The 25,068-nt window shown below is 37.5% G+C and overlaps 1 protein-coding gene across 7 annotated transcripts in view; it reads left to right on the top strand.

The window, feature by feature from the left end:
* The window catches only part of TEX14 (testis expressed 14, intercellular bridge forming factor), a 427,022-nt gene that overhangs the window by 102,737 nt on the left and 299,217 nt on the right, over positions 1-25,068 (top strand). For all 7 annotated transcript variants that reach the window (XR_012688029.1, XM_075195065.1, XM_075195067.1 and 4 more), the window contains one exon: positions 10,331-10,464. Coding sequence is in view for 6 of the 7 variants with exons in the window: in XM_075195065.1 (XP_075051166.1) it covers positions 10,331-10,464 (134 nt within the window). In the remaining variant the exon portion in view is untranslated. The remainder of the gene's footprint in view (positions 1-10,330; positions 10,465-25,068) is intronic.

The raw sequence follows: 25,068 nt of genomic DNA, 5'->3' as shown, positions 1-25,068 counted from the left end.
TCTGTTTTAAATGGTGAGTGCCGTCTCTATTTTTTGAACATGTACTAGCTACTATGGAAATGGGAGCTATTGTGGAGCACCCCAAAGAAGATTTACTTGAAGATGTGAGTGCAGTTTTTTCCAATATTTATATATATATATATATATATATATATATATATATATATATATATATATATATGTATGTATATATATATATATATATATATATATATATATCTATAATATAAATGCTTAGTGGCGTGTGTTAGTCTGTCTGTGTGTGGAAAAAATAAAACCAAGCTGCAGCGCCACTTGCTGGGCGGAGTTATACACTGACCTACTAAATTCTTAGTGTGTGTGGGAAAAAAAATTCAGAAAAGGCTGAAATTTGGTATACTAAGATGTTTTTAATTTGTTAATTTAATTTGTTAATTGTTAAAAGTGTTTATAAAGATTTAAAAAAATATATATATATTTCTTGAAGGAGAAGTGACAGTTGGGAGTGGTTGGTGGTTGCCGGGGGTGACAGTGGGGAGTGGTTGGTGGTTGCCGGGGGTGACAGAGTGAGAGGAGTGTGATACTCAGGACCGCTGAGAGAGATCCCTGTGTCTGGATAGACATCTGGATAGATGTGGCGATGAAAATGAAGGCTGAGGTGATGGAGAAGAATGATGAGGTGGTGACATGTGGAGAAAACCACGTTAAAAAAGGGCGCTTACGTCGGGAAGTAACGCTCTTGCCCTGAGGAGGCCTGGGCTATGGCCCAAATGCATGACAAGAACCTTTTTAACACCTTAAGTAGCTTGATTTGACTAGAATGCATGAGTATCATGCACGGGTTAACTTGTATGTATATATATATATATATATATATATATATATATATATATCTAATATATATAAGCCTAGGGGCGTGCGTTAGTGTGTGTGTGTGTGTAAAAAAACTATTTTCTCAGAAAGGGCTCATCTAATTGACCTGAAATTTGGTATACTGACATTATTTGACAAAAAAAATTATAATAGTGAAGTCAGTTAACTTCCATCATCCCCCCTTCCCCCCGTGGGAGGGGTAGTAAAGGCTAAATTTACGAGTTGAGGGCTCAAACTCTTTTTTGTGAGGTAATTTTACCTCATGCACACACATGTGTAGTATACTTAACACAGTGAAGAAACCTGATGAAAGCACCATATGCATGGACGTCATTACTGTGCTACCCGCCTTCCTAACAACTTGACAAACCTACTATTACTACTCACGCCTTCCTAACAAGTCGGCAAAAATTACTACTCACGCTCTACTGAAAAGTCCGCAAAAAACTACTACTGACGCTTTCCTAGCAAGTCAGCAAAAATTACTACTCACGCTGTACTAATAAGTCCGCAAAATATAAACTACAATCCAACTTCTATAGCCCTCACTATCAAACAATAGCAAACAAATTCATTATCTTATTTTTATTTTTTTATTCTTATTTAAATGGGGAGGTCAAAAAAATACGCAAATGAAGAAGAGAGGCGAAGGTCGAAAACTGCCCAAATGCGCAAATCAAGACAGAGTCAGAGTGAAGATATGCAAGAGCTGGAAAGAAAGGCAAATAGAATTGCAATGAGACAGTTAAGAGAGAGTCAGAATGACCAGATGCGAGAGCAGGAAAGAGAGGCAAATAGAATTGCAATGAGACACTTAAGAGAGAGTCAGAATGCCCAGATGCGAAAGCAGGAAAGAGAGGCAAATAGAATTGCAAAGAGACAGTTAAGAGACAGTCAGAATGACCAGATGCGAGAACAGGAAAGGCAGACAAGTAGAGTTGGAATGACACAATTAAGAGAGAGTAAGAGTGACGAGATGCGAGAGCAGGAAAGAGAGGCAAATAGAGTTGGAATGAGACAGTTAAGGGAAAGTCAGACTGAAGAGATGCGAGAGAAGGAAAGGCAGTCAAAAAGAGATGGAAGGAGACGATTAGCTGACGCTAAAAAGAAAAAGTTAATGACAGATGCGTTACCTTTAAAAGCTAACAAAGATGAAAACGCAGTAGACCAGCACTACTGTGGAAACATGAATGTAAGATGCGAGTTTTGTAACTCAAAGAATTTTTGGGCCGAAAGGCCACAAGATGAAAAATTTACTCAATGCTGCCAGAAAGGAAAAGTTAGATTACAACAGCAGGATTTTCCTGACATTCTAAAAAAATTGATGACAGAGAAAAAAATTGATAAGTATAGCAAACTATTTATGGAAAACATAAGAAATGATAACAATTCTTTTGCTTTTGCATCAATGGGAGCTGCTATAACTACACCAAAAGGAAATGGACCTTATTGCTTTCGCATTCAATGTCAGATTTATCATAGAACTGGAACTTTACATCCAGAAGATGGGCAACGAAAGTTTGCTCAACTTTACATACTTGATACTGACGATGCTTCAAAGGAGAGAGCAGATATGCCAGAAAATAAAGATTGTGATGAGCGTATTATGGAAAAAATTGAGAAATTACTAAGAGAAATTAATAAGTTGGTGGAGGCGTACAGAATGTTACATGAGGTTGAAAAAGATGCTAAAAGGGAAGCAATGAGGAATAATACGGAGATGCCTAATATTATGATGGCAATTAAACAAGACCGAAAACAAGATCCTCGACGTTACAACGTAGCAAGAGCGAGTGAAGTAGCTGTGGTATTTGAAAATATGGATGGGGGACCTCCGTTTAATAGAGATATTTTGGTTCATTTAAGACCAAAACCAGGAGTTCCTCCTTTGAAAAGACTGAGCATTCTTGATCCCAATCTTGATGCTATGGTGTATCCACTATTCTTTCCGCGTGCGGAACAAAACTGGAGCACTGAAATGAAATTGATTGGAGCGAATAAGAATGATCGCTTGACTATGATGATGTTTTACAGCTATAAGCTGTCCGTAAGAGATGAGTTCAATTCTCTACTCAATGGTGGAAAATTGACTCAGCAATATATTGTTGACGCTTATGTCAAAGTTGAAGCAAATAGATTGAATTGGATCAAAACCCATCAAAAAGATTTGCGAGTAGAACAGTACAGTGACTTGATGGACCACATTAATGAAAGAGCTGAAGAGACAGGAATTCCCTCAGGGAAAATGGTCATTTTACCATCTTCTTTTGAGGGAAGCCCGAGAAATATGCAACAAAGATACCAGGATGCAATGGCTATTGTGACTAAATTTGGGAAACCAGATATATTCATAACTATGACATGCAATCCAAAATGGCAAGAGATTGTCGAAAACCTGGAGCCTTGGCAACAGGTAGAACATAGACCTGATATGGTAGCGAGGGTTTTTAATTTAAAACTTAAAAGTTTACTTGAAGAATTGAATGAAGGACTATTTGGAATGCAAGTGGCAAGAGTTCACTCTATTGAATTTCAAAAGCGTGGACTTCCACATGCACATATTTTATTAATTATGGATTCAGAGTCAAAGTTAAAGACAGTGGAAGATATTGATAAGATGGTGTCGACTGAGATATCTGATAAAGAAAAATTTCCACGACTGTATGAAATCATCACCAAAAATATGATTCATACGCCATGTGGCTTGAGAAACCCCCAGTCCCCATGCATGGACAACGGAAAATGCATGAAGAATTTTCGAAAAGATTTTTGTAATGCAACAGTAGGAAATCTAAACGGTTATCCAAAATATATAGAAGAAAAGGGGTTGAGCATGACGTGAATGGAAAAATATTTGACAATTCATGGGTTGTACCTTACAACGCATATTTGTTACTGAAATATAATTTCCACATCAATGTTGAGGTGTGTGCATCAATACAAAGTGTGAAGTATTTGTTTAAATACGTATATAAAGGACATGATTGTGCCAATGTTGAAATTAAAGTAGATAAACATGATGAGCCTGCGAAGCATGTAGATTCGAGATATGTGAGTGCTCCCGAAGCAATATGGAGAATATTTGCATTTCCAATGCACATGCAGACACATGCCATCATACGATTGGCGGTGCATATGCCTGGACAACAGAGCATATTCTTCGACACCGAAAATATGGAAGACTTTGTACAGAGATTGAATAAGAATTCAACTCTGATGACTTGGTTCAAGCTGAATGACACCAATGAAAATGCTCTGCAATTTTTTTATAGAGAAATTCCTAAGCATTTTGTTTTTGAAAAGGGAGTTTGGAAAAAGAGACAGAGAGGAGGACACAAGGTGATTGGAAGAATGTACTCGGTGGGGTTAAAAGAAGGGGAGAGATATTATTTGAGATTAAATTTGTTACACGTCAAGGGAGCTACAAGCTTCCAAGATTTGAGAACTGTTGGTGAAGTGGAATATTTGACTTTTCGTGAAGCGGCAAAAGCAAGAGGATTTTTGCTTGATGATACGGTGTGGAAGTCGACTATGGAAGATGCAGTTGTGTGTAGTATGCCTCGGCAACTACGATTTATTTGCATACATTTGCGTGTTTGGCTCTCCGACTTATCCACGCAAATTGTATGAAGAATTTAAACAAGATATGATGGAAGTTTACTGTCACAGACTTCATTCGCAAGACCCTACTTGCAATGAATGTGAGGGCTATGCCCTTAGAGATATTAATGATGTGTTAGCTTCCCATCGAATGAGTTGCGCACATTACGGACTTCCGAGTTCTCCAGTTTATTTGCCAGAGATTGATCAAGAAATTGATCAAGAAAAAGAAAGGCAGCAAGCAGAAGAAATGAGCCTTACGTTGAATGAAGAGCAGAGAAATGCATATGACAAAATAACGAAAGCAATTTCAAATAAACCTCTAAGTGAGAATTTGTTCTTTATTGATGGCCCTGGAGGAAGTGGAAAAACGTACCTTTGTGCTAATTTGATCCATGTTATGAATGGGATAGGAGAGAAAGTGATTACTGCTGCCTCGACAGGCATTGCAGCTAATCTTTTAAATGGAGGAAGGACAGTCCATTCCTTATATGGACTTCCAATTCCAATTAATGAAACATCTGTATCCAGAATTAAGCCGACATCCGATCAGGCTAAGAGCCTTCAGCTCGCAAAATTATTTATAATTGATGAGTGCACAATGGTTTCTAACCATACACTCAATACAATAGATCGTCTTTTGAGAGAAGTGATGAAGAATAATATACCCTTTGGGGTGAAAGTGATTTTACTGGGAGGTGACTTCAGACAATGCTTGCCGGTTCTACCGCATGCAATGAGAGCTGCCATTGTGCAAGGAAGCATTAAGTTTTCGAGCACATGGAGGCAATTTAAAAGACTTGAATTGAAGATTAATCAGCGATCGGAAGATCCTGAATACAGTGATTGGTGAAGTTGGGAGATGGAGCTTTTACAAATGAAGATGAATTTAACGAAGAAACGATTGAGATACTACACGACATGGTATGCCATGATATTGTTAAGGAGATATTTGGCGAGAACATTTCGATCGACATGGTTAAATCTATGTCGAATCAAGCAATTTTGTGTCCCTTAAATGAGGACGTTGATAAACTTAATGAAAAGGTGATGGAAATAATTGAAGGTGAATTTATGATTTATTTGAGTGATGATGCAGTACAAGTGACGATGACACTGAGAAAGAAAATTTCCCAGTTGAGTTTTTGAATACCTTGACTCCTTCCGGAATGCCAAGGCACAGATTAAGATTGAAAGTTGGAAGCATTATTATGCTATTGAGAAATCTGAATGTTAAGAGAGGACTGTGCAATGGCACTCGATTAGTAGTGACAGCACTGAAAACAAATGTGATACAAGCAGAAGTTTTGACTGGCTCTGCTGAAGGAGAGAAGGTGATGATACCACGGATTGACTTATGTCCATCCGAAACAGGACTGCCGTTTAAGCTAAGACGGCGGCAGTTCCCTTTGAAGGCGGCATTTGCTATGACCATTAACAAGTCACAGGGTCAAACACTTGACCGTGTGGGTATTTATTTACCAGAGCCTGTGTTTGGTCATGGACAATTGTATGTCGCATTTGCACGAGTACGGAGAAGCAGTGATGTGAAAGTGCAGGTTATGAATACTGCCCTAAAAGGAAGACTGATTGAGCACAGCGATAAGGTGTTTAGCAGAAACGTATATCGAGAGGTTTTAGAACAGTAAGACGATGGAGATTAAGGATGTGGCGATGAAGATGAAGGATGAGGTGATGGAGAAGAATGATGAGGAGGTGACATGTGGACAAAACCACGTTAAAAAAGGGCGCTAACGTCGGGAAGTAACGCTCTTCCCCTGAGGAGGCCTGGCCTAGCCCCAAATGCATGACAAGAACCTTTTTAACACCTTAAGTAGCTTGATTTGACTAGAATGCATGAGTATCATGCACGGGTTAACTTGTGTATGTATATATATATATACACATATATATATATACACATATATATATATATTTATATATATATATATATATATATATATATATATATTTTTATATATATATATATATATATATATATATATACATACATATATATATATACACACAAATATATATATATATATATATATATATATATATATTTGTGTGTATATATATATATATATATATATATATGTATTTATATATATGCATATATATATTTGTGTGTATGTATATATATATGTGTATATATGTATATATATATTATAGTAAAATTAGGTATTATTAGGTCGACAAATGAAATGTAGACGGTATTTTTAGGTTGACTATAGTATCCCTTACCCCATATCCATATAATGCCATGTGCATTTGAATTATCGACTTAATAATACTGTTGACCATGTGATTTGTCTACTTTTTTTTTATCATGCACATGATGTAGCTGCCTATTTAAGGTAAATGTTTGTATTATGTTTTATCCCTGAGGAAAATTATTGAATATGATTGAAACGTTGGAATAAGAACAACTTTGTGTATAGATTCTTTGGAAGACCAAGGAGTTCCGTCCCCATGTGGTGATTTATTTTGAAGAACTATTTTTCTGGGAGGGCACCCAGGCAGTAAGATTTTTTAAGGAGGAATGCCGACCATCTGGCCGTATGTGTATATGTATGTGTGTGTATATATATATATATATATATATATATATATATATATATACATACATATATGTATATGTGTGTGTGTGTGTATATGTTGTGTATATATATATATATATATATATATATATATACAGAGTGATTCAAAAGTCGCAGTACACCTTTTTATTTCAAAAACTCTACAGGAATTGGGAAACCTGAATACTCCAGTAAGGTATGGGTGATGTGGTCTATCTTTTACGGTATGTACCAAACATGGGCGCCATCTTGAAATCTGCCAATCGGCCCAATTCCTGTAGAGTTTTTGAAATAAAAGGGTGTACTGCGACTTTTGAATCACCTTGTATATAGAGAGAGAGAGAGATAGATAGATAGATATATATAGATAGATATATGTAGATGTTTTTTTATATGAAATATGAATTATTTGATATTTATCATGTATGGTTTTGAGTAGAAAGCGCTTTATTGTAACATGTTTCAGTATATTATTAATCTTGCACTGTAAATAGAAAATGTGCACCTGAATTCAGGGTTCTGGAACACAAATTTGTGCTTTCATTTCCGGCTTTTTTAGTGCAAAAAATATTTAGCACATCTGTTTTCAGATGAATAGCTTTATTTTGCCAAGATTGTTAATAAGGACACCAGTAAAAAAATTGTTAAGGGAAGGACTTCCTCATCTGCCTTGAAAAAGACTATTCTAGTCTAAACGCGTTTGAAGATTGGGATGACGTTAACGCCACCAGAGGAATTTTAATCATATGCTGATAACGACGGCTAGGAGGGACTACCCGGGAATTCCTTTGATCAATACTTTAAGCCATCTTACCTCATTTTATGATAGGGAAATACTGCATAAGCGGTTTTATCGTCCACCCTATACATTCTGTTTCTGGTTTATTTATTTTTTTGTAAGTGTTATTTTACCAAATACTGAGATTTTTAAAGAAGGTATTATGCCAGATATGTTATTTCTCTTCTCCATTGTGTCATGTATCTGCATTTTGTGAGAGTACTTGGGCCTGATTCGTCAAGGCCTGTATCTGCTGGTTTTGAGCGTATCATGCTCAAAATCACTCTGCTTATGCCCAGAATCGGCAGATAGGGCCAGTAACTTAGCCCTGTCCATTTTCTGTTCTATTTATACAGTAGTGGGTTTCCCACACTGTCATGGGAAACCCCTTACTGTAAAAATAAATTCTTCAGCGTGGTTTCCTCCATAGAGGAGCAAAGTTCTGACGTTCTAATGGTTTGTTGTATTGCTAAGCCATATTGTTTGACTTTTTTGAGGGTCTTTTGAGACTGAAGAGAATAAGATTATTTTCAAGAGCATTTTGATTTTTTTTGATTTTTTTTTGGTTTCATTTTTTGGACTACTCCTGCACTCTGGATATTTTTTTTTGGGACAGCTACAGAATATGGGAGTATTTTGGTTTAGTTTTATGGTTTCATGCATTATGCATTACAAGATTGGATCGTTTGCAGATGATGACATCAAATGAAAAGTATATGGAGATTTATAATTAATAAATATATGTGGTTTTAATGAGGTGTGTGGTTTATTTTAGGGGTTTTATTTTTTCTATTAAAGTAATGTGGTTTAAAAGAGGGTTGTGTGGTTTATTTAAATTTTACTTTGTAGAACTACATGGCTCAGCAGGCCCTGTGTTTCAGGGCATTGTGAAACTAGTGGTTCTACAGCCACAGCATGCCCGGACTGTTAATGACAGCCCAGACTGGCTTGGGACTTGTAGTTCCACAAAGTAAAATAGCGCTTTCTCAGTTTCCTTTATTTATTTTTTCACTTTATTAGCCTCCACCCATTGTCCCAGGGGTGTAGGAAGAAACCTAGTGCTTTTTTGCAGACCCCACACCCTGGGGTTGGTTTGTCATTATGGCAGGGGAAACCCTGCTGCTTGTCCCCCTGCTATTGTGCCACCTATCCCGGCTGGTTTGCCTAGTGTTGATTTTCGTAAAATTGCAGCAACCAGCACTAGACTGGCAGCACTAGGTTTAATAGTATCAGGAGATCAATTTTTTACAACTGTAATGGCGCCAGACTTGCAGGCTACTGCAGGTGCTGACAGGTACATACGTACCTGCAGCCTCCTGTTTAGTTGAGCAGCCCTGCGCTCTAATTCAACAGGGCACAGATCATGGGATCCATGCTTTGCTGGATTCGGGTGCACGCAAAGTCTAAAACCGTGCGTTTAAAACTGGGTGTGGGTTGCACTCAGAATGCGGGCCCTAATGAATCAGACCCCTTTTGTTAAAGGAAACGTTTGGAGAAGACCACATCATATTGCATTTGGGATTGCATTAAAGCTTATTTTAATGCCACTTTGAAATAAGTGCATGAACAAAGGGAATTTATAAAGTGTGTGGACTATTTTCACCTTTGGTTCGAAAAAAAGGGTGTAAGATTGAAGGCCTTGATTTCTACTTTATTCCAACTTTCAGACTAGGTGTGTTTATATTTTAAAAGGATTAAAGTATTCTGTCATATTTTTTTTTTTTCTGAAACTTCGGTGACTGTTGATAAGAAGCTATTGGAAGTTATAAGCAGAAGATTTTGGATCCTTAGGGGTCGATTCAATTTGGCCACGTTAGTGTAGGAATAACATGGCGCTAATTGTTTTACTGTAAATATGGTAATTTTGACTCAGATTTTTGCTCATGGCCCCGAGGGCTGCGAGCAAAAACCAGCATTAAAATTAATGTACTAACGGTAATACTGCACACTTTTACTGTTGTAACGGTAATAATGCGAAGCCGCATTATCCCTAAAGTAGCAGGCCAAATTGAATCGAGCCCCTTATAATATGAATTTTTTTTTCACTTTTGTAGAACGATTCTAGGAAGTCAATTTATTAATGTCCGATTTCAGCAAATTGTCAATTTTTGCGACTTTGATGGCAAAATTTAAAACGGCAATGTGTTTAAATTCAAAACTTGCCTTTAAACACATTCCCTTTTTAAATTTTGCCTGCAAAGTAGCCAAATATCGACGATTTGCAGAAATCGGACCTTAATACATTTACCCATATGAGTTTGTTAGTTTGATTCTGTTTTTCACATTTCTATGTATTTTTGAATGTTTTGTAAAGTGTGAGGTGATGCTTTATATGTGAAAGGGCAATAGCTACAGGAGCGCTTGTTTATACATTTGATTTATTTACATTTGTTAATGACTGCAAGTAAGAGCTGTCAGTGACCTCTTATAGCCACTCCCTTTATCCATTTGATAAACATGCTTATTTTATGATGTTCAGGCTTATTCATAAACTAATATTCTTGTTTTTTAATTTCAGATGCTTAAATTCATTGATCAGTGTTTTGCACATATGCAAGCTCTAATCCACTGTTATCCTTTGAAACCTTTGAGGATTGCCTCATCTCGGGAACTCATTATTAATCCATCACTAATTGATTTGCTTTCACCAAGGTATGTGCTTGATGGAGTTTCACTGTGGAATTAGAAAGACAGGTTTATTTATACTTGCTTAATGCAATATTGACAAGGAGAGAGTTTGCACTCAACTTCCGCTGGATTGCAATAGAACTAAGGATCCCTCCTTAGATAAACACACTAAACAGATAGAAGATCTCTGCGCTCACTGGCTTGTAAATGATAGATAGTGTAACATGTAATACTAACTTATCATTCAGTGTCTAGGCAAATTGGATGCAAGGAAAAATAAAGCTCCCCATGAGTAACTGTGCCAAATATAACTGAATATAAAATTAATAGATTTATTAATTATGTAAAAACATATAAACATAACCAAGAGACCTCAAGGATACAGTGTATTGGTTTACTAAAAATTAAAAACATATAAAAACATTTGATTACATAGACAAAACCATGGGGCATACAATTTAATAAACAGAGTAACAGATTGTACTAACTCCAGCTAATCAGTCCTGGTATTTTAACTTATAAATGATGAATGAAGTTGATGTATAAAACTATACATAAAACTCTACATCAATATGAAGTTATGCCAAAATCAGGAACTGTTAATAAATAGGCTGCTTGTACTTAGTATGCAAAAATGAGTCAGGAGTAAGTGATGTCCAGTTGAGGATAGTTCAATGCATGTTGGATCTATGCCTGACGAATAGCAGATACGTGGTCATAAGTCCAAAGGACCTAGGAACTGTGGTAGAAATAAATCGTCTTAATATATTATGATACTTGCGGTTGATGATGGATTAGGAAGATCCAGAAAGTGCCTGGTTCATGAATGATATCCTTTGATGTTTGCAACTTCTGAAAAGACAGAGTCCAGGGAGAGGAAGGCGAATGATCTCACCGCTATTACTGGGATGCTGATTCTGCGTTCCACTCATGGAGCGCATACATGGTTACGTTTGTGACGTCACTTCCGGTTTGTCTATTGGCCAATAGATTATGGTGAAGGCTGAGGTCCAACGCGTTTCGTCTTAGCGACCTTTTCAAGGGAATCCCTTGATAAAGGGATTCCCTTGAAAAGGGATATCTGTTTAATGCGATATTGCACAACAAAATCATTACGTATCACTTTTCATGTTTTAGTAGTCACATTTTGTTTCAGTTTGTAATCTGCCTTAATCTACAAAGAGGCTTACTTTCCAGGTTGAATTCATTGTAGCATGTAAACCATTCGTTAGCATTTCTACCTAATATTTAAGTTACTTCCCATATCAACAGCTGTTTACTTGGAGAAGGTCTGCAAAATTTAATGGAGATTTGTTGTTGAAGGTGTTTTACCATGGTCAGAGCACACATTGCATTAATTTTTTAAAGCTGAATAAACACTAAGGTGCATGAGTTGAAGCAAGAGATGCTTGAATATAAAGTAGCCATTATAACATTTAATGTTAATAACAGCCGTGTATATTTCTTATCAGTCATCTTCTACATGTCCATATATTAGCAAACGTAAAATGAGAGACCTTAGGGCAACATGTAGCCAATTTGATCTAGATGTAAATAACATCATAGAATATTAATGTGAGTCTTTTGTCAAACTGGGTAGATTGTGGCATCAAATGCAGCTCTATGTGAAACAAAGTTCAAATATGTAACTTGTTTGGTAGCCCATATTTGCTAGGGATTGAAAGCTATGTTAAAACGTCATTAAATGTTTGCAATATCTCTTCTGATGGTTGCCATAGGACTTGCAAGATTTAAACTATGACATTTTTATGAGTAAAAGTAGGTAACCTTTCCAGAAGGGAAACCTATATGATGCCTAGGTTAAAGCACAACAAAGAAGAAATATGTCCTTAGCTGGACATTATATTGCAGTCTGGCATGGACAATGCATATTGCTTCATAGCCGATACAGGTAAGGGCAATATAAAAAGTACTTTGAATTGCTGTTCTTTTTAGTCTTTTTGTTTTCAAATACATTTTATTGAGTTTAAAAAAAATGGGTGGGTGATCAGAAGAGAAAGAGGAGGTGGGGAAGGAGAAGACCACTAAAAAGAAACATGACATCATTTCCACAGTATACTGGGGTCGCACTTGTCCTTAAGCTTTATAATGCTGAACATAAACCTGTTATACTACAGGAGACACAGAGGGCTTGTTTAAGGAGAGGGTACTGGGGTGTGTGAGGAATTGGAAAGTAGGGTAGGTGGGAAAACCATGATGAGAAGACTACTAAATTAAGTATATGAGTTTTAAGAAGCATTTTTAAAATGTGTGGTCCAGGCTGTCCCTTTGCTGTGAAATTTGTTTTGGCAGTCATGTAGAATGCTAGGTTTATACTCCAAACGGTATAGCATGCAGACTTTTCCAGTTAGTGCTGTCAACAAGAGAGACTCAGTTTGTTTTTCCAGTTACTTGCTATCAGACATTTTGCTGTGTTTAATTTGTGTCCCATAAGCCTGACTGTGTGTTTGGGCGTTCCCGGGCCCCCACAAGGAATATAAGGGTGGGATATGTATTCCTGTAATAGATCTAATGAGATTGTGAAGCTGATACTAAAATCTACTTATTTTAGGACAGTCCTACCACACATAGCACAAGGTGCCCTCTTGAACACACTCCTTCCAGTAGAGTCCAGAAAATCATGGTAGCTGGGTGGGTGCTAGGTACTACCTGTATAGGAGCTTGTATTATTGTCCATTGTTCTGGGCCTAGGATCTCTGCAATATGCTGCTCCAACTTACACTTCTATGTGCAGACTGGTAATTTATTAAGAATACATTATCAAATGTTGACATTTGACATACCCCAGTTACCCGCAATTTCAAACTATTATGTGAATTCTGAGGTCAGATCCATTAAGGAATTTGAGTCTGAACCAATGCAAGTAGACACACTTCACAAACGTAGTTCCAATGAGAGAAGAGAGACCCAACCTAAAGAGAACTTGTGTCTTTATTGTGGTAAACCAGGACATTATGTCTCAAATTGTCCTAGAAGACCTCAGAAGACAGTGGCCATCTTAGCAGTTGCAGACTCTTCAGATCAGGAGTCTGTGATTTCCGATATTCCTCTGCATTTGAATGCAATTATTGCTTTTCTCTCCTCCTTAGGATCAACTGAGAAGAATAAGGGGAATAATAACTTGCATTTCTCAATTCCAATTTGATTCCAGATCATTACACACTGAATTTCCAGTACAACAATGGTGGACTCTGGTGCGAACGGCAATTTTATGGACATTATGTTTGCTAAGAGAAACAAGATTGAGTTTAGAGAGAAACAGATACGTGTGTTAGTGGAAACAGTGGATGGTTCTCCTTTAAACTCCGGTCCAGTTACTCATGAAACTGAACCCCTTGACCTCATAATTGAGCTGAATCACCATGAGACTCTGACTTTTTTTACTTAACTCTTCTTCCCAGTTTCCTATTATTCTTGGAATTCCTTGTTTGGTTGCAAATAATCCATCCATTAAATGGAAATCAAAGGCTTTCATTTTCACAAGAAACTCATATTCCAGCGACTAAACCTGAACCCTCTGTTGAAGAGGTGAGCGAGTTAAATAATTCCCCTCCTCATGTATTGGACCAGCTAAATCAACAATATAAAGACTTCTCTGACGTCTGTAATAAGAATATAAGGAATGTAGAAAGGTGCGCCACATAATATATAATATAGAAGTAGAGGCAGGATACTAGTATGAATTCTGAAATAATTTATTATCACACAAATATACAGATAAAATGGCAAAATGGATTAAATATAAGTAATAGAATGAATGGCAAAAAACATGTATAAATATACACTATATTTCACAATGGACCGCTAAGGAATATTGTAGTAAAAAAACCAATAAATAACATATATAATACAGCTGGTTTCCCAACACAAATTATAGTAATAAATGAAACTCCAAGGGGGTGACCAGTCCACTAGAGATATAGTTTAAAGTCTGCAAATGCTGTATGTCTATTTGTTTGAAAATTAGATAGAAAATATGCTTCTCATATATTATTGCCTTGTTCTATAATTGAAAATATAGTTCGATCTCACCAAAATTGCGTGGTGGCTTTCAAGGAGAAAAACTATGTCTCTTCCTGATGTCTACACAGCCAGAAGTGAGACCCAAAATCATAAGCACTTTGTGGTGAGCCTGTCTTGTAAAATAGTTCAAATTCACCCATTTATTGATCTCATTTAAGCGCTATAAGAGCCAAGCTGTTTTACATTGTCTGTAATACGAAGAATGCTGACAAGTTACCATCTCACAGACTCTAATTGCTGAGTCGATTTGTTACCTGGGGCTGCTACACCCTTTGGACACATTTATGCATTAGTCGAACCTGAGTTAAAGATCCTCAAGGATGAAAGTTTACAAAAGGGTTTTATTCGTACCTGCATGTCTCTAGCAGGTGCACCTATTTTTTTAAAAAATATTTATTTATTTTTTTAAAAAAAGAAGAATGGTTCATTACGACCATATATTGACTATAGAGCATTGAATAAAGTTACAATCTAGAACTGTTACCCACTCCCAGTTACTTCAGAATTACTGGAGAAGCTTTGCTCAGCAAGGATTTTCACCAAGTTAAATCTATGGGGAGAATATAATTTAATTTGTTTACAATCTGGTAATAAATGGAAGACTGTCTTTCGATGTAAATATGGACATTTTGAACATTTGGTGATGCCCTTTGAACTCTGTAATGCCTCTACTACATTCCAACATTTCAAGTATGATGTTTTTAAGGATTTAATTGATCAATTTGTTGTCTAATTTTCTAAAATTCCAAAGAGGAGCATCAACTACAAGTTCAAACTGTACTGAGAGTCTTCGGAAACACCATTTGTACATTTATAGAAAACTGTGAATTCTACCAAACACAGGTCCAGTTATTGGACTATATCATCTCATCTCAAGGTTTGAGAATGGACCCTAGTAAAGTACAGGCTATAGTAGATTGGCTAGCTCCAAGAAATGTTAGAGGTGCAAGGGTTCATAGGGTTTGCCAACTTATATAGGTGTTTCATTAAAAACTTCTCCAAAATTGTGACAGCAATTACTCAACTAACCAAGAAGGGATCATATTTCCATCTCCAGAAGCTGAAATGGCTTTCTCTTTGCTTAAGACAAAGTTTACTACAGATCCCATATTAATATATTCCAACTCAGAACTTCCCTTTTATCTATGAGGCAGATGCTTCAAATTCAGCGGTAAGGGCAATATTATCACAGAGCATAGGAAAGAAGATGCTATTCATCCATGTGCGTTTTTCTCTCTTCGAATGACTGCCTTAGAAAGGAATTATTATTATTATTATTATTATCGTTTATTTGTAAGGCGCCACAAGGTTTCCGCAGCGCCGTACACAGTACGAACAGTGGGGGCAGTAGACTGGGAGAGAGCCTTGTAGGTGGTGGTAAGGAGTTTGAAAAGGTTTCTGAAGGGGAAGGGGAGCCAGTGTAAGGCAAGACAGAGAGGGGAGGCAGAGGAGGAGCGGCGTGAGAGGAAGATGAGTCTCGCAGCTGCATTGAGTATAGAGCATAGGGGGGAGAGGTGGGAGCAGGGGAGGCCAGTAAGGAGGAGGTTGCAGTAGTCGAGGCGGGAGATGATGAGAGCATGGATGATAATTTTGGGGGCATCTTGAGAGAGGAAGGGACGGATGCGGGCAATGTTACGGAGAATTACGATGTAGGGCATAAAGAACAATTAGCCATTGTGGCTGCATTTACTAAATGGAAATATTTCCTGAAGGCGCTGCACATCAAATCACTGACCACCGGAATCTAGAATTTGTACAATCTGCAAAGAGTCTTTCTCTTCAACAAGCCTGATGGAGTTTATTTCTAAATTGTTTTGACTTTGTTTCTCTTATAGACCTGGATCCTGGAATGGGAAAGCTGATGTTCCATCCAGAGCAGGTTGAGCTAGAAGAGACAGTCCTCTCAAATTTTCTGGGAGCCATTGGCACTAGTGAGCTGTTGTCTGACATCAAAGAAGATTACAGAACAGATCCAATCCTTTTAAATCCCCCTTCAGATTTAATTAACTAATCGAGATAATATATGAAAGTATGAACATCACTTGTATGTACCAGCAGCAGCACGATAATACACAAAAGTACTGCAATTTGTTCATGACTCTAGACTGGCAGGCCACAATGCTTTTTGCAAGACTCATGTATAATTATCTTGTTACTTCTGGTGGCTAAAATACAAGGAGGATGTAAAAAGATTTGTATCATGCTGCAGTACTTGTGCCCAGTTTGACTCCCTGAACTGCTCCTCTTGGACTTTTACAGCCTTTTCCGGTCCCTTTTGATCCATGGGGTTCAATCTCCATGGATTTTATTGTGGATTTACCATCATCCAAGGGTATGACTACAGTTCTGGTAGCTGTAGATCAACTCACAAAGATGGCTCACTATGTGCCCTGTCGTGGACTTCCTTCTGCAAAAGAAATAGCAGAATTTCTAATCAGGGAAGTTTTTCGTCTCCTTAGAGTTCTTGATTATGTAGTTTCTGACCTAGGAGTACAATTTACTTCACGATTTCTGGAATTAGTTTTGTAGTGCTCTTAATATTCATTTTAAGTATCTGCTGCTTTCCATCCTCTATCTAATGGACAGACAGAACGCGCCAACCAGACTTTGGAACAATACCTATGGTGCTACATTTGCCATCTGCAATATGACTGAAGCAGTGTTCTGCCAATGAGCAGAGTTTTCATACAACAACTCGCAACACTCATGCACAAGACAGAGTCCTTTTTATGCCAATTTGAGGTATCATCAAAACCTACTCCCCATTTTACTCAGGGTTCTTCAATTCCTGATGTTACATTTAGACTGGAGTCGCTACAAAATAAGCTTAAAGTATTAAGAAAAACATTGCAACATGCACAGGACAGTTATAAAAGAATTGCAGACAGGCATTGTAAAGCTGCACCAGTTTTAAACATTGGCAACGATGTTTGGCTCTCTACACTAAATCTAAAAGTAACTGTGCCTACTCCTAAACTAGGATCGAAACATATCTATCTCTTTAAAATGTTGTCACAAGTCAGTTAATTTCCCTTTCAACTTGAACTCCTCGGATCAATTGAGGTTTCTTTACTGAAGCCGGTAATTTAAAATTCCTTTTCCTGGTCATACCTTGCCTCCTCCGGATACTGTTCAAATTGATGAACATGAAGAATTTATAGTAGAGAAAATACTAGATTCAGGAATATTTAGAAACAAACTTGTATTTGATACAATACCAGGGACATGGTCCAGAAGACAATTCATGGGAACCAGAAGAGAATGTCCATGCACCTCGATTGCTGCGTGAATTTTGGAGAAACCCAGCAAAGCACCATCCAGAGGATGTTTTTGAAATGGGAGGGGGGGGGGGGTACTGTAAGGAATTACTCTGATATTTGCACCTCCAACCACTAGAGGTCTCTTTATTTGTAAACTTGCCCTTAATTTTGCCCTTTTCCAAGATGGCCGCTATGGCATCAAAGAGAAACCATTTTGGATCCTGTTTGGGCTTATAATAGGCACTTTCTGGATCAGACATGTACTTGAGATATCTGTCTGCTCAGCTCCTTGCTACTCTTCCTTGCATGACTAATCACTTGTATACCGATCCGGCAAACTTCTGACTACCCGCTTGTGTACTGACCCAGCAAATGCTGTATATCTGTTCAGCCATTGGAATTCAGATGATACCAACTGGTAACGTTACACTGGCAGACAAACTTTAGGATGGACGGGTGGAATATCATCTGGGGTATGACTGTAGTGCCATGAAAAGTGTCTGATCTACAGATAATGACTTTATGCATTTAGATAAACGTTTTATCTAACTTTGCTAACTTCTGTGGAAAATCTCATTAGCGCCATGACTGGCAGAAAATTGATGTTATGTTTAGTCCATTTTTTCGAATGCTTTGTGGTATAGATCCAGGGTGAATGCCAAGAGTCGTAACTTAAAATTGAAATGCCTAGGGGAGGAACAAAGATGTTGCCTCCCTCAATTTTATCCAAATGCACCTAAAATATTCATAAAGTTTACCCCTCTTCGGAATTGCGCCCTGGGCGGTCGCCCCTATTGCACAGTTATGGCCCTGTGATTGCCCAGTTGTTCCTAAGTGGTATGATTCTTACTGGATTGTATATCAAACCATATACGCGTGTTCAATAGTCCCAGGTACATAGCAAAACTTAAAGGTGAGTTGTAGATGTACACCAGGGGCTCTCTACTTAGGACTAATCTAGAATAATGTATATGGGCAAAGATGATCCAAAAGATCTACCTCTATATCAATACTTGTGCTTGTGTTGGTGTGGCATAATTGGGTTCACAGCATGATAATACTTTTCTATATTGGGGATTCCCAAGCCCACTTCTAGCTTTCTTGGTGGCAAGGGTCTCCATTAGAAGGGCGAATAACACAGGCAACAAGGGACATCACTGCCTTGTGCTGTTCTTTACTTTGAAATGTGGTGGATGTGAAACCATTGGCAAGCACCAATGTAGAAGGACTATACTATTATACTAAATGGCTGCTACTCCATGAACAAATGACACAACATCTATAGCCTGCTGATGGACTTCTCTGTTTTCATGGCTATAACTATAGTACAGTCTGCCATTATATTTACAATATAGAGCATGTCTGCAACGTTCTAGTGCTGTATGCTGCCTTACAGCCTGGGATAAGACCGACCTGATGGCCAGCATTTTGACAAATAAATTTGAGGTCTATGTTCAAAAGAAGGACAAAGCTTCGGGTCTCATCTGTCTTTAGGTATCACAACTATAGCTTCCCTAGTGTTTGCCTCGTCAAATTTCTTCCCAAAATTGCATTAGAAGGTGGGCGTGGTTGGCAGAGAAACATGGTGGACCCGTTTTCCTGTTGCTATGTATTGCTGCCTAATAACATCCCACCACATCGGTGCCTTTCACTGTCTACTCTGCATTATTCCACCTGGTATATAGTTTGGACACAGCAGAACACCGTTTGGCTTGACCTGTTCGATCTACCGTCCAGCACTGGGTTCTCATAGGCTTCTGTGAGAATTTGGGATTTTGTATCAACAGGGAAGCACGTCGGAAGATGTTTGTATGCAATACAAAAGAGAGGCTGTCCCAACAGAGTATTTTGAGGTATTTGACATTATAATCAAAATGCTGAGGGTACAGCTAAGTAAAGAAGTGTTGGAGTTTTTTAACATGCATCGGAGGACACAGTCTGTAGGCACTGTCTGGGCAGCAGGTAGCTTGTACTAGGGTACATGGCTATGTTGGTACTGTTTGAACAGTTTATAGCATGCAGTAAGGTACACGGATGTGTAGGAATTATTTGAACATGCATAACGTGCAATAAGGTACACAGAGATATTGGCATTGTTTGAACATCTCGTAGCGTGCAAGAAAAGTACACGGATATTTAGGTACCTTGGAGGAAGAGGATAGAGGATAGAGCGAGTATATCTCAGTGATCCTGTAGAACAAAGATAGACAGCAAGTGTAGCGTAGTACACATACACAGGTGACAATAGCTAGCAGGCACAACTGCAACTGTGACGAAACAGGGTCCCACTGGACTGAGGAATTTTTGTTCATCACCATTTCACAGTTTAATGTACTTTTTAATCCTTGGCCCAGTCTAAGGATATACATCAGAGCATCGGTGTATTATGTGTATTGTTATTTCATGTTATTAGGTACATTTTGTCATTGTTATTACCTGCAATATTGTAATTATTGGAAATATAAAGCCGCGATTAGTAAATTATTTAATAAATTGAAAAATCAATATTTAATCATCTAATTGTCAGACAGTCAAGATATTTGTCAGAAATATTAGTTTTGACATCCTCTCTTAACTAAAAAAATTTCGTACAAATCTGAGATGGGTGGTGGACAACCCTGGTTGAACTGATATGGAATGACCCTAAGTGATTCACTATCCCCCTCTATTCCAGGGAGTGCACCCACACATTTTAATTTGAATATATTTTTAAGCACAAGAAAAAAGGAAAATGTGTTTGACGGGGCACTCTCTGATTTGACTTATAATAAAATTTTAACTTATTGAAATTCATTGAAAAGATCTATTTTATCTGTTACAAATTCATTATGGGTAGCGAAATTTTTAAAACCAATACAAGTGAATTGACGTGATGATGGACCTTCAGCAATTATTCAGATAATATTCTCTGTTTCTTTCATATATATAGATTTCATCTACAATTGGCTACACAGTACAGAAACATAATTAACCACCTATTATAAGCTTAATAGATCTCATATAGTTTCTCTATATGTTACAGTGACATTTGCTTTTCCCTATCGCAATACATTATTGTTAGATCCGTGAGTAATTGATTATATACTATTTCTGGAGGATTGTGATCCACTTTAAACTGCCATTGTAATGATGCATTCTATAATCTTATATCTCTCACTGAATTTCATTCATATATTGGGTCATTGATTTATTCAGTTTAAGTGGCTGTACCAATTTAGCTCATATTGCTACATTGGTACAAACTCAAGATCTAATAAACAATATATAATTGAATATTATTAATTATAGGAGCAAACACATAGCGAGGCGAACGCCAACATGCGTTTTGCTACATTCGCTTTTTCAAGGCAAATCTAGGTAGCCCATTGATTTGGCCTTTTATAATTGTTAATCACGCCCATACTGTGACTTCTGAATAGCAACCTATCTCGTTTTTTTATCGGTGTGTCAAAGTTGAAAAATTGGATGAAATAAACGTTATTGATTGATATTGTTATGATGCAATCGCACAATAAATAGCGCACACATACACTTACACAATTACTTGTAAATAGTTCACCTTAAAATAGTTCCAACACACAGTTGTTTATAATCAAATGTATTAGAGTTTACAGTTAAATATAATAATGTTAAAAGCACTTTTAAAGTATCTAAGGCTCAGGATTTAGCAAATGTATCATGTTTAGTGTCATTTTGATCTGCACATTACCATCTCTCATCCTATAATTTCGGCTTTGCGATCGCTTAGTGCAATCAATAGTTATGGAAGATAAAAGATTGAGGGCCTGATTCATTAAGGATCTTAAATGAAGAGGTATCTTATTTCAGTCTCCTGGACAAAACCATGTTACAATGCAAGGGGTGCAAACTAGTGTTCTGTTTTGCACATAAGTTAAATACTGACTGCTTTTTCATGTAGCACACAGATATCAACTTTAAATTTCAGTGTACAAATAAGCTATCAAGTATTTGTGTGCTACATGAAAAAATAGTCAGTATTTAACTTATGTGCAAAACAGAACACTAGTTTGCACCCCTTGCAATGTAACATGGTTTTGTCCAGGAGACTGAAATAAGAAGTTTCTCAAGTTAAGATCCTTAATGAATCAGGCCCTAATTGATCAAATTGGCATTGTGTTTTAAATTGTTTAGACTGGTTTGGGTCAGTTTCCTTGAGAAGCACATGTTTTCAGCTGTTGGGGGAAGGTAATCCCCTCTTCCCAGAGAAATCCTTTGAACTGACCTATGACCTGCATTACATTGGACTGTCCTGAATCCTAAACCAATGGAAACATGCCATGACATCCTCAGTAGTTTTTTCTATACTGAAACTGGATACTATCAAGCTGTTTATCAGCCAAATCTCTCTCTTTCTCTCTCTCTCTCTGAACCTGCTTCATGTGAGCATGGCTGTTTTCCATGGACCGGTGAAGCTCTATAAGGAAAATGTAATGGATTTGGTGTTTTATACTTTCCTGCTTTAATGTAACATCTTTAATAGGTATCATGTATCGGCTATATTGTACTGTATTGTTGAACTGCTAAACAAATTGCTTTTGCTAAATAAATTGTTTGTGCTTCGGAAACACAATCCAATCGCTTGGGCAATGCTTATTTGAAAATGATAGAATTACTTTAATAATTTGGGGGCTTGAAAAGGCACTACATTGCTCAAAAATTCACAAAACTGCCGGATTTCTGTTTACCAACAAAGGGTGGGATGAGAACATATGCCTTTATATCATCTAGTGTTGCTAAATTGAATATCCGCTTTGTGCAATCTATGGGGTGCTAGTGAGAATCTAGGGACAAGAAAGAAATAAAACCTGTTTCTTTTTCATGTCATTTTGCAATTTAAATGCATTGCTTAGCGTATGTGTACTTCCGGTATTATTGCCACATGTTTAAACAATCATGTTCATAGTCTGTTATATATGTATAGTATAATCACTTGTTAAAGCCTCTGAAAAGATATTAGTATTGTTTGGGAAATTAATTTAATGTACAGAAAACAAAAGGTTGTGTGTGTGTATGTGAATGTTATGCATAAAGACAAAAGTATACTGGTAACGGAATATAGGGTTTTTTTTGCACGTGCGCCCAATACTAATCACAACGTTTACTGATAACTAGTATCTTTGAGCGGTGCGATTGGACCGCATGATAGGCCGTGATTGAGTATTGGGAGAGCAGCGTGGAACTGAAAGGATAGCGCTATGGTGCAGGTGTGTCTGACGGGGCACGGTAAAAAGGTGACCTGACAACAAAGGTTCTGTTCTAAGGGTGAGCAGGATATAAAGAGACCTTTGTGTGAAGTGGTGTTCTGTTCTAACAAAGAACAGTGGAAAAAGAGACACCATAGAGTATACATGGCAGGTATACTCGAAGCGAAAATAACAGGTTCTCGCGGCATTCCCAATAGTAATCGCAAAGCTTACTGATAGTTAGTATCTGTAAGCGGTGCGATCGGACCGCATGGTTGATTTTGTGCAGCCGTGATTGTGACTTGGGAGATGTGGGAGGAAATACGCTACAACCACTGATATTCTTGATTGATTTCGGTTGCTAACAGTGGTAAAGTACTCAAACTAGGAAAAGCAGCATATTGTGAAGTTGGTACTTGTCTGATCCCAGTTGTGTTAGGTTGTTTCTCCAGTGAGTATGCTGACAATCGCGTGTTATTGTTCAGTTGTACTCAGTAGCGTGGAGTTGAGGGGACGTACCTGTTGAAATCGTCCAGGGCCAAGAAGACATGGCCAATTGTGTGCTGCCTAATGAATGGCCGGTTGGTTCGGCAAAGTATGTTATGCATAATAAATATGGTGCGTATGCAACGGCATACTGCGACAAATGGGTCAAGATGACCCGGGAGTGTGTGAAACCTTTCCCAAACATAGGTAGTTTCGAGTCAGAGGTGTTAAATAATGTTAGAGATAAAGTGCGGTTGATTAAATCAACAAAAATGAGAATTGAACTTGATGATTGTTTGAAATTGTGGCAACAAGAAGGGAACCCGTGGCAAAGCAGTGAGTACACAGCAGAAGTAGGCGTGACGAAAAGCGCGTGCATAGCAGAAGTAAGCGTTGCCAAGCAAAGAGAAGCGAGCACAAAGTAGGAAAGTATAAAACCGAATATAATTTAAAAAAAACAACAAACTTATAAAAATAGCAAATGTAACTATCTGTGTAACTATTCAGGTTTAAAACCTGAGTAACTTAAATGTATATTTTTATTTTTATTTATATTTGGTGTTTTATACTTTCCTGCTTTAATGTAACATCTTTAATAGGTATCATGTATCGGCTATATTGTACTGTATTGTTGAACTGCTAAACAAATTGCTTTTGCTAAATAAATTGCTTGTGCTTCGGAAACACAATCCAATCGCTTGGGCAATGCTTATTTAAAAACGATAGAATTACTTTAATAGGTGGCTATAACAAGAGTATGATAGACTGTCTAGCAGACCTATCAGTATTCAGATACAGCTAGAAACTACCCTTCCCATTTTTTAATTGGCCAACTTTTATCAATAGAGTATGTGTGTGTGTGTGTGTGTGTGTGTGTATATGCGTGTGTGTGTATGTATGTATATATATATATATATATATATTATAGTGTAAAACTTAAAAAGGTGCACAAGGGTGTGGTATATGGCTCTCCTCAAAAGAGAAAGGCCATGTGACCCTCGGATACAATAAGGACACTTAGGGAGCAAGGGTCTTCAGACCCCTTTTTCCACAAGGCTAGAGGGAGCCCTTTAGATACTGGGGTCCACCGAAGCTTCACCCAGGGCTCAGGAACTGGCCCACCCCCGGAAGGGTGGGTAACGATGGGGTTCAAGGGCCACACAGCCCCCCTAGATCTTCAAGGATACAGAGCCCATAAGGGCCTAGCCACACCCCTAAAATCCATAAAAAAAAAAACAAGTGAAAGTGACGTACAAAAAAGGTGAATCAATAGAGTATATTATGTCAACATTCACAGCCAGGCTCATATTTGGTCTGTGATATAAGTTTATAGTCACAGTTTGTGAGGGCCATTTATAGTTATTTATGTACATATCACAAGTTTACTATGGTGAATAAAGGAGAAGTTATAATACAGTATATGTTATGTAAACAATATTATCTTCAATGTAACTACCAGTACTAATTATTTTTCTGTGACTGATGAGGATACCTTGTTCCCACACACTGGCATCCCAAATTATTATTTTAATTAATTTAAACATGTTCAATACATTCTGTAAATATTACTAGTGGTCACTATAAACGTTGATTAGTTAACTTAGTTGATTAGTTGATTAGTGTTCTGCAACTTA

This window comes from Mixophyes fleayi, chromosome 2 (genome assembly GCF_038048845.1).
Source record: "Mixophyes fleayi isolate aMixFle1 chromosome 2, aMixFle1.hap1, whole genome shotgun sequence".
Lineage (NCBI taxonomy): Eukaryota > Metazoa > Chordata > Amphibia > Anura > Limnodynastidae > Mixophyes > Mixophyes fleayi.
Note: the sequence above shows the minus strand (reverse complement) of the source record. Positions and strands in the feature narration are given on the sequence as shown.